The sequence below is a fragment of the Calonectris borealis genome, chromosome 25, assembly GCF_964195595.1.
Source record: "Calonectris borealis chromosome 25, bCalBor7.hap1.2, whole genome shotgun sequence".
In the NCBI taxonomy this organism is placed as follows: domain Eukaryota; kingdom Metazoa; phylum Chordata; class Aves; order Procellariiformes; family Procellariidae; genus Calonectris; species Calonectris borealis.
Genome location: NC_134336.1, coordinates 3,223,453 through 3,238,123, shown reverse-complemented (window position 1 = coordinate 3,238,123; position 14,671 = coordinate 3,223,453). Strand labels below are relative to the sequence as shown.

General features: G+C 52.6%; 1 protein-coding gene across 31 annotated transcripts in view; it reads right to left on the bottom strand.

Moving 5' to 3' along the window:
* Nucleotides 1-14,671, bottom strand: part of MACF1 (microtubule actin crosslinking factor 1) — a 140,387-nt gene that overhangs the window by 72,143 nt on the left and 53,573 nt on the right. For all 31 annotated transcript variants that reach the window (XM_075173302.1, XM_075173318.1, XM_075173308.1 and 28 more), the window contains 14 exons: nucleotides 14,320-14,446; nucleotides 13,698-13,881; nucleotides 12,914-13,083; nucleotides 12,454-12,632; nucleotides 12,118-12,256; nucleotides 11,442-11,635; nucleotides 11,119-11,281; nucleotides 10,737-10,820; nucleotides 10,521-10,628; nucleotides 9,781-9,879; nucleotides 9,449-9,601; nucleotides 9,268-9,356; nucleotides 8,682-8,817; nucleotides 313-5,580 (listed from right to left, as the gene is read on the bottom strand). In XM_075173302.1, the coding sequence (XP_075029403.1) occupies nucleotides 313-5,580; nucleotides 8,682-8,817; nucleotides 9,268-9,356; nucleotides 9,449-9,601; nucleotides 9,781-9,879; nucleotides 10,521-10,628; nucleotides 10,737-10,820; nucleotides 11,119-11,281; nucleotides 11,442-11,635; nucleotides 12,118-12,256; nucleotides 12,454-12,632; nucleotides 12,914-13,083; nucleotides 13,698-13,881; nucleotides 14,320-14,446 (7,093 nt within the window). The remainder of the gene's footprint in view (nucleotides 1-312; nucleotides 5,581-8,681; nucleotides 8,818-9,267; nucleotides 9,357-9,448; nucleotides 9,602-9,780; nucleotides 9,880-10,520; nucleotides 10,629-10,736; nucleotides 10,821-11,118; nucleotides 11,282-11,441; nucleotides 11,636-12,117; nucleotides 12,257-12,453; nucleotides 12,633-12,913; nucleotides 13,084-13,697; nucleotides 13,882-14,319; nucleotides 14,447-14,671) is intronic.

Below are 14,671 nucleotides of genomic sequence, written 5' to 3'. Positions count from 1 at the left end.
AAATGGCAAAAGATCTCTGGTGTTACAGTAAAAGTGCCACAAAAAAAAAAAAAGAGTCCTACTTATTAGTCATTTATAAGTAATGCTCCAGCAAAAAGAAGCCACAACTAAGCCTTGAGTGTTTTCAGTCATACATCACTGGCTCCTTTGCCAAACCCATTGCAGCTGATACTGCAACATCAAGCTCAGACATCCACTCCTCGTGTTCTGGCTGTCCTCTGTGCTGAGGACCTCGGACAGATTTAACACCAAACGTACACAAATAGCTCATAAAAAAAAAAAATGTCGAAATAGCAAAAAGCATCAATTTACCTGGGCTGGTCTCGTGGATTCCCTCGAGGTTTCCAGCAGTTCCCCCTCCACTATCACAGGTAAGAGCAAGCCCCGATCGCCAGGAGCCGGCTGCCTTGTCCTCTCCTGGGGTGTTTCTCCTTGGGATTTTGGGGGAACAGGGGCATCTCCTTGGCCTGTGCTGATCTCCACTCTTTGCTCTTGCCGTGTCTCTTCTCCAAGCTCAAGGACTGCAGAGGTTTCCTGAACTTCTCTGGGTTCCTCTCTGATAATTAATTCAGCGGGCAGTTCGCCTGCTGCAGGGGCTGCACTGGCGGCTTCCACCTTGGTGTTTTCCTGGGTCATCCTCTCCTCCAGGCTCAATGCCGCCAAGGAATCGTGACCATTTCTGATCCCATCTTTCATCACCTCTCGAGCTTCCCCTTGTCCTGGGAGGACAGGGAACACCGGACCCCCAGCGAGGTTTTCTTTATCTTTCTCAGAAATAGTTTTCTTTTCTTTTTCATCCCTGCTGCTCCCCCTGTGCTTGGCTGTGCCTCTCGCCAACCCCGCAGTAATCTTGGTGGTGGTTTCTTGTTTTGGTTCTGGCATGCTTGAGACGAAGTCCTCCTCCTTCTTCCCTGGAATTTCTTTGGAAATCAGAAAAGGAAGGGACTGCTTTTCCGCAGAAGATTTCTCTGGCTGAGCGCTGTCTCCTGAGATACCAGTCTGCTTTGCTTTCTTTTTCTTGCTTTTCTGTTTTTGGGTAGGTTTTAGCTGAGTTTCACTTGTTTTTTCTTGATCAACTGGACCTTCTGCATGCAATCTCGGGGTTTCTCCTTCAATGTGCTTGACAGTTTTTTTACCTGCAAGCTTGTCTCCTGCAGGCTTCACAGCAATGCCGATCTCGGGGGGTTCTCCAGACGCTGTAGGACCCATCTCTCCCTTCCCTTGACCCACAGTAACAGATTCCCCCAGGGCTGCCGGTGTTACCCCCCCCAGGCCGCCCGCTCGCTCTCCTTGCTCAGAAGCCACCACCTCTTCACCTGCCACAACCACCTCTGCGCTTACCAACCCTCTCCTCCTCCTCCTCTCCTCGCTGTCCTCCGCACTGTGAAGCGCCTCCGTGTCCAAGAACGACTGCTCTCCCTGCAGTCCCAGTCCCTCCACTTTCTCTGTCCCTCGATCGACTTCTTCTCGCCTCAATTCCTTCCCCCAAGCTGCTCTCCCCTGGGAGCTCCTTTTTGCGATCCCTTTTTCCACAGCCCTTACCACCACCGTCTCTTCGGAGAGAGACGCTGTACCTAACGCTGAGGGGTGAACTGGAGTCAGCTCAGCCTCTTCCTGGGGCTGATGCGTTGCACCATCCTCTGAAGTTTTCTGAGGTTTCCATTTCCCTTCTGTCGGTGTCACCGGGGATTTCTTGGCGACAGCACCTCCAGCCACGTCATAGCTCATGGCTTCAGATCTGGCTTTATGCTCAGCACCGTCAGACTTCTTAGCAGCACTGGTAGAGACGATGACATCTTCCTCTTTTGGAGATATTTTTTCCGTTTTTTCCTGGAAAAGGTGGGGCTTCTCTACTTTGCAGACCTCAGAACCACATTCGTCTTCAGGTATTTGTGCCTCCTGAAGACCGGCAGCTAACTTTTGGCTAATCAGTTCTTTTTCAACAGCTTCCTTTAAGGTCAATCTTTTCCCACTGCTAGCATCAACAATTCCCCCAGCCCTCATCTGGTTGATGGCGATGAGTTTGGCCATCTCCTCATCCAGCAGCCCTCGCTCGACAGCAGCCCTCAGGGAGAGCCTCTTGCTGACAGTGCCCTCCACCACCCCCCCGCTGTCTGCCTGAGCCTGCAGCAACCGCAGGGTGGGCAGAGGGTCCACCTTCCCCAGCCTCACCGCCTCGGCGCACGTGAGCTTGTTCCCCGTCACCTCATCCTTGATGGCTCTGAAGGGATGGACCTCCAGATACCTCTGGCCAGATTCAATGTCGATTTTACACTTCTTTATGAACTCTGAGTAGGGAACCATCATGCAGGTCTCGGGATCTACAATTCCTTCTTTCATTTCTGAAGATGACAGGACTTTCTCCATCACCTGCTCGGGCAGCAAGCCCTCCTTCACCGCTTGACAGAGTGCCAGTCTCTGGCCAGAAGCAGGATCAAAAATGCTTCCGCTCCCAGCCTGGATTTCTTGCACTTTCCTCTGGAAGCCCGGACTAACGAGCCCTAACGATACTGCCTGGGGCAAGGGCAGCTTCTCCTTCGTAACTGGATGAACATAGTCCTGCAGGCACACGCTTTCAGCTTTCGTGAGTTCGTTACATAAATCTTGATTGATCAAACCATGTTTCATTGCGTCATTTACAGAAAGCCTCATTCCAGACATGTGATGGATGATCCCTCCATCAGCAATCTGCTTGGTCAAGAGCTGAAAAGCTTTTTCCTTTCTCAGGAGCCCTTTTTCAACAGACTCTGCAACAGTCAAAGGCTGCTTCGTTTTAGGATCCACAATTCCACTGGTTTCAGCCTGTAAGCTAATGAGCTTCTGTCTGGTCACCTCATCAGTGCCTTTCCCTTTGGAAGCCTTCTCCAGCTTGACCAGCTCTTTCTGACCTGTTGGCTCTACGAGGCCCAGATTTGAAGCCAAAGTGACCGATATTTTTTTGCCACGTTTCAAGTCAACGATCCCTCCAGTAACCACTTGCCCTTCCAAGATCCTCATTGCCGTTTCCTTGTCCAGAAGGCCAACTGCAGCGGCATCCTTGACAGAGTAGACAAAGTTATTGCCTGGGTCCAGAACGCCACTTATTGCTTTGTCCGATGTGAATACCTTCTGGAGAAGCTTCTCATCCATCAGACCTTCTTCAATGACGTCCTCGGTAGTTAATGATTCACGTGTATGCGAGTCAAAGAAGCCACTGAACATCTTCATTTTCTCCATTAATTTCACAGCTGTGTGGCTGGGCACCACTCCACAGGCTACTGCTTCATTTAGAAGAAGACTCTTGCCCGTCTGCTCATGGATTATGCCACCACTTTGGAGCTGCGTTAACAGCATTTCCAAAGTGTCCTCCGCTTCCTGCTCTGCAGGGGCTGGCAGGGATGTTTCATCAACCCTCTCACCACCTGATACTTCTTCCCCCTCTCCTTCTTCCACTTCCAATACACTTTCCATGCTTTCACTTTGCCTCTCTGTTTGCTCTGCGTCCCCAGTTTTAGGGAGCACAATCCCCTCTCCTCCCAGCAAGCCCTTCTCAACTGTTTCCTCGTTTAGCAAATAAATCTCTGTAATGGCTTCTGCCTCTAGTTCAGGTTCCTCCACATCCTGAGACCTCTCTGCCATGATTTCCAGTCTCTCTCTCCTTTCTGAAACATCCGTCGATACGCAGATTTCACTTTTCACAACAACTGTCCCACTTCCCGATGCCCTCTTCTGATCTTCCATACTTGCCACTCCACCTACTGCAGTAGGCTTGGACTCTTCTTCTGCCTCAATCATCATTTCCTCTGTTTCTCTGAATCCACTACTAAGGTCACCAGGATGTCCTGGCACTGATAATTTTACCTGATCTTTGTCCTTGCTTGTAGAAGCTACTCGCTCTCTTCCAAATTCAGCATTGGTTTCACTCCTGGTGGTAGTCTGTTCAGTATAAATCTGCTTTTGCTCCTCCACGAGCAGGGTATCTTCTGCATCCTCCAACAGGAGGCTTTCAGGTCCCATCACCACCTCCCCATTCTCCAGAGCAGTTCTGGGTGGCAGGACCTTTTCGCTTTGTTCTTTTGAAGGAGCAAATTGAAACTCAAGCTGCTGCAAAGCCAAACCATTGCAAGGCTCACTTTCAAGAGCTGCGTTTGCCTTTGTCTCCTCAAAGCCTTCACTCCCTTCCAACATATGTGCGCAGGATCCATTTTCTTGGGTTTGGATGAGGGCTTTAGTGAGATTGTTCAATTCTCCATCCACTAAGAGCAGCTTCTGGCCATCATGGATGTTGATATAGCTGTGGGTCATCACGTGGAACATCAGCCTTTCGTCGTCACTCCTTAGCAGAGGGTCACTTTGCTCTTTGTGACCTGTGGGACTCCTTCCAGAAGAGCTCTGGCCATGCCTGCTTCTGCTCGGAGAGCCAGCAAGCTGCACGCTGGCCATGACATCAGGTATGGCTGTGGATTTCAGCTTCTTCGCCACATCTCTCTCCAAGATGCCGTATTCAACTGCTTTCTTCCAGGACAACACCTCAGTGGTTTCTGGTATAAAGACAGCCTTAATGAGTTGCCTCTTGCTGAGAATCTTGTAAACCAACTCCGTAGACAGGATTCCTTGCTCTAAAGCATCTGCAACCGGGACAGTCTCCCCCGTCTCTGGCCACAGGAGCCCCATGAAAGACCATAGGGATTCCAGGACCACCAGTGCACTCCTTGGTGCTACCAACTCTTTCCTTACAGCTTCATCAATTGTCAGTCTCTCTCCCGTGACGGTATCGATGATGCCACCTGTCTGAAGCTGCCGGATAAGAAGCGTGCATGCCAAATCCTGGTCAATTAAATTATGTCTCACGGCCTCGTCCACAGTCAGCCTGTGCCCTGTCCTAGGGTCAACAATGCCACCAGCAAAGAGGTGGGCTTCCAGCAACCTGACCATTACCTGCCTGTCTATCAGCCCTTCCTGGACCGCACGGAAGATGCTGACTTTTCTGCCTGATTTCAAGCTCACCATCCCACCCGCCAGCTGCTTGACTGGGAGCAGCCTCAGTCCAGTCTCCTGGTGGATGATGCATCGGTGCATGAGCTCGGGCAGACTGATTTTCTCAGCAGTGTTGGGGTCAATCAAATCCTTGCCACCCTCCAGGTGAGACAGAAGTCTGGAATGAAGCTGGGGGGTAAGGAGCCTTTCTTGCACCGCTGCCTCCATGCTGATTCTGCCCTGATGGACTTTAAAGCCCCCAGTGACGAGCTCAGCTTCAAGAATCTTTAGCCCAATGCTCTCACTGATCTTCCCCTCTTCTATCGCAGCAACGACAGGTAGGAGCTGCCTCCCTTCACATCTGACTTCTTCCACCCGGTCGAGAGCATCCTTCAATTCCTGCAGCACCTGGAACGTCCTGAGATCGATGATGTTTCTTGCCAGACCTTTCTCCAAGGAGAGTTTCTCATTGGTCTCTGGAACAACTAAGTCAGATGTGATAACCTGGGCCTCCAAGAGGACGAGGCCAGTGTCCTGATCTATAAGACCTCTCTGCATGGCACCAAAGACAGGGAATATTTCTACCGTGCCAAGATCGATCACTCCTGCCACTGCTTCGTTGCCCTAGAACAGAAAGAGAAGGAAAAGAATTAAATCAAAATCGAGCATTGCCAGCACTCAGATTGTAAAAGGTCCAGGGAGATCTCAGTTTCAAAAAAAAAAAGTTTAAAAACCCTAAACAGGCTAGAAAGCAGTCCCAAAGTGTTTGAAATGCAACTCCAAAGGCATCACAGCACGCAAATTGGTGCGTTTGCTAGCTTGCACATTGCCAGCAAGTTTTAATGCTCATCTAGTCCATCACCCAGGGCAGCACTGAGATGCTTCCCACATCCACCAACATAACGCAGCAAAGCGGCAGGCAGCAAAACCCAGAAGTGCTCCTAATGCTCCGTGGAGAAACAGGGGGAAGGAGACCAACAAGCACACCAAAGCCGTTCAACAACTCCTGTTTTAAAAAGTAAAGACAACACAAATCCCACTGTGTACTCAGAGGAGGAAAACCCCCAAGGGTGTCCATTTGAGGGTATCTAGGAACCTCTCAGCGCAGTTTCCACCCTGACTCCTGCCATGCTTAAATCCTGCACTTCCCCAAGCAGATCTCAAGTGCCAGGACAGCCGGGCAACACCACAGAGCCCTGTGCCATGGAGCAGCTCCCCAGCCACACAGACCGGCCATGCATTAGGGCAGGAGCGCCACGTGCAGGGCAGCTCCCCGAGCGCGACCAGTGGCACCCGCTCTGCCCCGCTCCAGCACCTCCAAGCAGCTGCGCTCTTCAGACAGGGCAAGGGGAGAAATGGGAGAAGCTGGAGGTCCCAGCACGGAAACAGTGACAGACTGGGAATAGACCATCTATTGTGGTGTTTCTGGAGGGGCTTTTCCCTTCTTGCTGGTAATAATTAAGATGAAAAAGAGTAACGGCTCTTTGGACGTTTGGGTTTCTCCCAGTCCCACTGGTTGGGTGTAAGCTTGGCCCAAGCACTAGAAGATTTTTGTGGGGATAAGGAAGAGGGAATCTGGACTGTGGAATGAATTCCTTTGGCATCCCCAAGACCCCCAGATTTTTTTTGATCGGTAAGTCTGACAGCACAGGCGGCTGGGGGTGTTTGTAGCTGCGGCACAGCTCGGTTACGGCACAGCCCGGCTCCACCCGGCTGGTTTGCAGCTCCCCCCGCTGCCTTCTGCTGCGGAGACAGGGTGAACCGGCTGGAAAAACCTCAGCTCTCCACCATCACCGCCAGACTCAGGCATGCACGTTGGGAGATGAACAAGCCGTGGAAAGACAGAGAAGAGGAGGGGGAAAAAAAGAGAAAGATAAAAAAGGAGATGGGAGGGAAGGGGGGGTAAAAGGCTTTTACTTACCCGAGTTGCAGGGTGTGCCTTGAGCAGTTAAAGACAGAGCCTTATGGAGCAGTTCAGCCGTATCACACACAGTGTAAAGCTTGGTGTTAGCGTCCAGCATGCGACTGTTTTGTTTGCAAAAAGAACCCCACACACAGGTCGTCCTCTTTCACTTTGTGTGTTTTGTTTGTTTAAATCCCGGAGGGTTAGTTAAACTTGTAAGCAAGGATGTCAGTTAATCTTAAAAACAGTTGACATGAAACACAAACTGTACAGGGACACATCATGCTCAATTTAGCGCGTTCTGCTTTGCATTTTTGTCTTTTATAACTTCTCTCTGACAGTTGGATGTTTCCAGCAAGCAAATGTTAAGAGTTCCTCATGCTCCCTCTACAGTGAAGCAACTGCACCGCACAAGAGCCGCAGGGATCATCTCGCAGACGGGCCAGGGATCTACGGCAAAGCCCCACTGCCATCTCTCGTTTCGTTTCCTGGGCTTTGTCGAGAGCGTGAGTGAAAACTGTTCAAGCCTGAGCCCCAAAGCGCGTTCATGCTGTACGAAAACAGCCCAGCAAGCCCTGGAGAAGGTTTTTGCTATAAAGTTATTTTCCTGCCCGGGAGGGAGGAAAAAGGAAAGGAAAAAGCCTCCTTTCCACAGGCAGGCGGCTCTCAGCTGCTCTCCTGGCAGCAGCAGCAGAAGCATCGAAGCCGTGATGGCTTAGCGGCGACTAACAAGTTGGTTTGCTCACCGTAAGCTTTCTGCTGCCAGCACGAGGGCTAAAGGGCTTGCAATAGAAAGCGTTTACCGCACTGAGCCACCTGAAATGTGCTATAAAGTCCAATTTGGAGAGAAACACTATACGTTTAGGTAAAAGCTGGACAGGCAGATTTCAAACAAGCAGCCCCGTCGCCCTCTTCCCATGAGCGGCTCGAACAGGGCTTCGCTCACGCACCCAACAGCCAAAACCTGCGTCACGCGTCCAGATCTGAGCGGGCCGTTGCTTCAGAGTACAGGGAGCCAGCAAGCAAACACACAAATATATCCATCGACACATGTATATACACTTATATAACACGTACACGTATATCTGTGAATGACCGAAGACAGCTCATAACAGAGGCAATAAGGATGCGCTTTCAGCCCTCCCTACCCAGCGAAACAAGGATGGGGACTGACGGGAGCACTGGTGGATGTGAACAGGGAATGGGTCCAGCTGTGGGTCGTGAAGGTCTCCCAGGTCAGCTGAGGGCCTGGACGATGCAGTCGCCTTCCACTGGGGAGAGCAACTTCGTTCAGCCCCAGCTGAGACAAACCTCTCCCAGACCCCGAGATACAGGAGACCGCACGGGCAAATGCCCTTCTGCAGAAACCCACCTTCTTGTGTCTCCTGCACGCAGGCAGCCTGTGAGATGGAGCCCTCTGCGGTTAAAGCACCGAGAGGGCACTCCTCAGAGGACACAGATTTGCTAAGGGGACCATTTCCAGGCCAGAGGTCCATCTACATCCTCGCCCACCAAGCGTGAACGAGCCAACCCTTGTGCACAGGGCAGAGCTCTGATGAAAACCATCGCAAAGGACAACTCTCCCATTGACCTGGAAGGCAGCAGGTAACCGGCTCCTGCTTGGCCTCCAGGGACCACCCCAGCCTGGATGCATCGGTGACGCATGGACAGAAGAGAAGGGAGGGCAACCACGTGCAAGTAAGAAAGTCAACGGGCAGTGAGTGGCTGGTGGCCATGAAACACACAACCAAGCAAAACCTTTTTCACACCCTGAGGAGTGCCCTGAGTCCGTGCAGCCACGGGACCGAGCGGGGACTAGTACCTTGTGCTCTGTCTCCTGAGCCAGCTGGCTCTGGAGCTGCTGGAGCTGCTCCGTGGAATCGCTGCAGAGCGCCTGGTAGGTCTCCTTGAGGACACCGATCTGAGCGGAAATCTGTTCCTTCTCCGGATGGGAAAGCCTGCAAGGGGAAGGGGAAATCTCTCAGGGAAACTGCACAAACCAGCTCCCAGCTCTGCAGAATTAACATGTTCTTCTGGTGAAGGAAAAGGCCAAACCCACCACGAGTCCCCTCTTCCCACTGCCCAACTCCTTGCCCAGCTCAGCTAAAACCAGCAAGGGTAACTGTGCTCAGCAAAGGCTGACCTGCGTTGTAACGATCAAATCCCCAAATATACAGGGCTGGCTCACTACTAAAGGGGATTATTGTCCCAATATTGTCCCAACAGCATCAATGGGTTGCATATTTCATAGCTCTTGTTGCAGATAAGAAAGACAACGACTGTCACGTGCAGCTCATTGCTGTTTTTAACGGGAGTCGGGCGCTGGACCCCAGCCCACCCGCGCCAGCTCTAAGGTGTCTCATCTCCCCCCACCGCTCTCCCTGCCTGTCCCCTCGGGCCACACTCACTTGTGGCTGTGTTTTGCCAGGAAGATTTGTGAAGTTTTGATGGCCTCGGAGACCTGCTCCTTCTTTGCAGCCAGCTCCTCATTCAGGGCCTGTCGGCGGGGGGGGAAAGAAAGAAGCTTAATTCAGCTGTGGAAAAAGAGCAGAAGTTAAACAAACCGCCTGACGGTTGCCCCTGGTTTACCTGCTGCTCCGAGATGGATTTCTCGATGTCGCCCAGCTCTCTGCTCCCAGCAGCTGCCGTCCTGCCTTGTACGCTCTGCTTCAAGCCCAGGGCCCAGCCCAGCAGTTCCTTCACCTTGTCCACATGCTCCTGCTTCTCCTCCTCCACTACCTTCTGCAAACAGAGGAGGGAGGAAGATAACCACGTCAAAGGGGTCCCAGATTTCCAAAGACAGAGAGGCTCTCAGGAGCAGCGCCCGAGATGTGACCTCAACACGGAGCAGCATCCTTGGGGGTGCTGGGAAATGAGCCTGCACATTCTGAATAGAGTTCAGTTCTGTACAACAGCCTTACCTCCTCCTCCTCCAGCCGCCGGAGAGCATCGCTGATGTACTTCACGTGCTGCGTGGTTAACGTCACCAGAGCTGTATAGCGAGTCCGCAAATCCATGAACTGCAAAGGGATAGAGGGGGAAACGGGGCGCATCAGTCACGACCGGCAGATCCAGAGTGACGTACTTTACAGTACACGACACGGATGCACCACCTCGCGCTTGGGAAGCCCCCCAGGCACCTCACAGACCCCGTACGGCATCAATGAAATGCAGCAAGTCCGACAGGGAGGATTGTGGCCACACACGGCATGCTGCACAACACTGGAGCGAAGGGGAGACTCCGGTCATGGACACTGGGGCGGATGCTCAACTCTTACACGAGGGCTACCGGGATCTTTAATATCCACACGGAGCAGACAGGACCTCGGGTCCCTAAAGGGCTCATCCCAAAGATGCACAGACAGTGACGCTGCATGGTGCTCTGGTTATTTACCTCGCGAGGCTGAAGGGCTGAGCCGACCCCGCTGGATTTGACCCAGGGGTTCCCAGGAGTCTAGGTATTTCATACCTGGTGCTTAGAGCACTAAGCCATCCTCTCTGGCTATTGGAAAAAACAGCGAGGGCGGAAACTTTATTTATACGAGAGAGTTCAGCAGAAAGGAGCTCATTTCACAGAGGCAGCTCAGCGGTTTGCTCGGCATCGAAGAACCCCCTGCACAACTTCTCCCTCGCAAGGTCGGGCGGGCGGCCGCGCGCCTACCTCCTGCGTGATGGCGTCCGAGGACGAGAGCATGCGTCGGCGTTTCATGGGAGACTTCTGCTGCGACTCAACAAATGCCCTGTACGTCATGAGCTGCAACTCGTAGTCCTGCGAACGCAACCAGGGGTGGAGAGACATGGAGCATGCGAGATGCAAACTGTGCCGGGGCCATTTCTGCCCAGCCAGTCTTATTTAGGTGCAGGAGGGGACCCGTACCTTGACGGCAGCCGAGTATTGCTGGGAGAATTTCTGACACTGGTCCAGTTTGGCTTGATTTTTCTCAATTTCTGCAGCCAAAGCCTTCAAAAAAACGCAAAGCAAAAATGGTTGTCAGGACAGCTGCCGTGGGTGGTGAGCTGAATTTCAGTCCCCATCTCTCCCCTTTTGTGCAAAGTCTTTATCCTCTTCAATTTTTTATGCAAGGCTCATCTCCACCTCAAGCTAAGCAGAGTTTCTCTGCTTTCCAGACACCAAACAGCCTCTTCCCCACTGTGTTTCATTTTCAAGCTCACAGATGAAAAGATTTCAGTAAAAGAAAAGAAAGGACACGGTCACTGCAACGACCACGCCATCGAGACAACACAAGGTCCTGTCTTACCGTTTGCTGGCTCAGCTGCTCTGACAGCACCCGGCTGTCCTCCGCCTGCCCAGGCTTCATCAGCTCCTGCTGGACCGTGATCTCCTCGATCCACTGGATCAGGGCACTGTGGCACTGCCGGTAATCACTCAGCACCTCCTGGATGCTCTCCAGCTCCGCGTGGCTGAGGGAAGAACCAAGACACATAAGAGGGCGAAATGCCACCGTAGGCTATAGGGATATCCCGGCCACCAGCGGGAATCCCAACTGGAAAAATACGGCTGACCCAAGCTCTCAGCTGAAGCATGAAAGTAAATCTGCGAAAGGAGGCAGGAGTTTCTCACCGGGTCTCAATCTGGGCGCAGACTCGCTGCCAGCGATCCCACAGTTGGCTTCCCTTCTCCTGATAGCGCTCGAGGTCGATGCTGCGCTCCTGTCTCAGCCGGTACAGCTGCTCTCCCACCGCCTTTGCCTTTTCCATCTCCTCCTCCAACGTGGTGAAGACGGAGCTCTTGTCCTTCACTTCTCCAAGCCATTGCTGCAAAACCAGCCAGAGACAGCACCGGTTCAACATCATGGAAGCAAAAGGCACATTAAGTCAGAGATGCCCTCCTGCCCGGAGCTGACAAGCCTGAGAAGGGGTTTATTCTCCCTCTCTCCTTAACCTGCAAAGAACTGGCTGATTACAGGAGGTGCCAAACAGAGGGAATCATGTTCCCAGCTTGGAGCAAGTCAGATTGGTTCAGCCCCTGTCCTACAGCAACAGGAGACGTAGCTCCAAGATGCTCACGTGTCAGCATGTGCCCTACAAGAGAGAGCACAAGCCACAGCAGCTCCTTTACCTTTACAAAGCAATATGGGATCACATAAGCAGCACAAAATCATCCCGGCAGCTACACCGAGGCAAGAAAAATGGCATACAGTGCAAATTCAGCAGAGAAAGGGAAGGACCCTGCTTGACGAACGCCAAAGCACTGGCTGGTTTCTGCCTGCCCTCCTTGGGAAGTGATCAGCACCAACCTGTAACGCTGCTCTGTGAGACTGAATAGCTGCCAGGTCGGCGGGGACTGCCTCCTCTTGGCTCAGCTTAACCTCATACCCTTTGACCAGAGACTCTGCTCCTTGGGTCTTACGAATAATAACGTCAACTGTCTTCAACCTGGCAAATCAAACAGAGGCAGCACAATGACATCCAAAATTTCGCAGAGATCCTCTTGATCGCGAGGCTGTTTGCACCTTGTGCCGCAGAGGGATGGAGCTCAGCGCAAGGGGCGTTAGAGGGCCAGAAGAAAGGTCTTGAGCAGAATCAGGCAGATACAAAAAGGTGTTCAGGAACAGAGGCACATCCCAACTCACTTGTCCAGGTAGATGGAAGACAGCCCGTACGTCTGGTCCATCTTGTTCACCACCAAGTCAAGTTCAGAACGCAAGTGGGGTGTGCTGGACCCCGTGGGCGCCTTGTCGAGGAAGCTGTAGCATCTCTCAGAAACGAACCGCAGGTCCGATTGCAGCCGCTGCAGATCCTCCTGCATGCGCTACGGGAGGAAGGGAAAGAAGGTGAAAGGAAAGCCCAAGCAGGCGGAGAAAAAGCAGGATTGCCCTTGGCAAAGGAGATGGAGATGCAATGAAGCGGGGAGCCCACCTGGAGAGGTTTCCTGCTGCTTTCTGTGCAGCAAGATCCTCTCAAACCCCACACAGTCACGCACCCACCTCCCACACGTTCACCCTGGAGAAGTTAAAAGCTGGTTTTGGTGCATGCTAAAGACCAGCGGCCACCACCTCCCTCCCCTCCACATCTCGCAGCAGCAGGACTGACCTCCTGCTCTGCAATGCGGATGGTGTTTTCCTGGATAGTATCACCATCTGCTCGGGCGCTGCTTGGGGACTGGATTCGGCTCACTAGCCTCTGCTCACACTCCTCCAGGCGCAGACGGATATTCTTCAGCTCTGAGAGATACGTCCTGGCAACGGTCTCATCCTTGTCTTCTGCAAGTCACAGACAAACCAAAACAGCAGCTCAAACAACCCCCGCCGGTATCTGCCCCAAATGGGACCTGACCGGGAGTCCCCGAGCCACGTGCAGCATCACGCTGACACCGAGCCACCGGGGTCTCTGCTTAGACAGAAAACAAGTTAATCAAATCATCTCACTCCAACACAGCTGAAAATGAGTCCAGCCACAGGGCACCTCGCATGATGAAGCCGGAGTCCCCAGTCTTGGTGGGACTCAGTCCTGCTGTGTCACACCGGGAGCCATCCGCTGCTCTGAACAGCGGGACTGTGACCACCACAGATATTTTCTTAAAGATTAAATGCAAGGAAAAGAACTCCTTGCTCAGAATGTGTCCTGACTGATGACTAAACCCATCTCCAACAATATTAGGGTAAGAAGACTCAGCAGTAAAGCTGAAGCTGCAAAGCCAAGCCCTCTCTGCAGGAACATCGCTGGACAAAGGCCAAACACTTGAATGGATGGAGAAATAAGGAGAGCAGCTGCTCACATCATCTCAGAAAAAAAAAGAAAATGAAGCCACCCCATAAATCCTTTGTTTATGAGTCCCCACAGCTCCTGGTTAATCCATCAGCCCTTTGAAGCTCACCGTTCTCCATGGATTCCAGCAGCTGCCGGATGTGTTCCTTGGAAGACTCCACTTCCTCCTCCAGGCGCAGCCGGTCCGACACCGAGAAGAGCTCCGAGTCCCGGCTGTCCTGCAGGAAGTCCTCGTAGTGCGCCTGGAGGCTCTTCATGGCTTGCTGGCACTCCCCTTGCGCTAAGGATCTGAGCTGCAAGTGGAAAACCAGCACATCTAACCACCGGGAACAACTTCCTACACATCACCTGAAGCCACCCTCCCCAGCTTAATCACCTTCGTCTGCCAAGTATTTTCTCTCTAGAGGAGAAAAGGCAAGCTCCTCCGTTATCAGCCTCATGCCTCCCTCCCGCCTGGCTCGTTCCCTAATGAAACGCTAAGTCCACAATCTCTTATGCTTATCACAGTTCAGCAGCAAACTGCTGATGCTCTTTTTCTTTGGAAAAACTGCAATCATTTTGCACAGAACCTCCAAGCCCAGGTTTTCCCACTGTTCAAGGTGCAAAGACCCTTGACTTCCCCAACCTTCCAGTCTCCGGTCTTCCCTTTAACACCTCCTTTCCTCCTCAGCCACATGAAGAACCCCTGAGCAACGCAGCCCCGGAGCCAGGCAGAGAAGTTCCTACCGTACCTTTTCCATGCTGAAGCTTTGCACCAGGGCTATGTCCTTCCGCAGGTAGTTCCAGGAGATGAGGCTCTTTGTGTTCATGTGGAGCTGGTGCCAGAGAGCCATCACTTTCTGGTACAACTGTTCTACCCTGCAAGGGGAAGGAGCAGATCCGTCAGCCCTGGATCTCCCCAGCACGCTCAGCCCTGACCCTGTTAAGCCACCAGCCGTCGCTGCCAGCCAGCAGCCCATCACGGCAGCGATCCCAGCCTGGCAGCCCGCGATGCTCCTGCAGTTCAGTGCCAGAGATCCCCGGAGGGATCCCTCCTCCCGAATCATCGTTTTCTCTTTTGCAAGCTACTATAGCAGTTGCTGC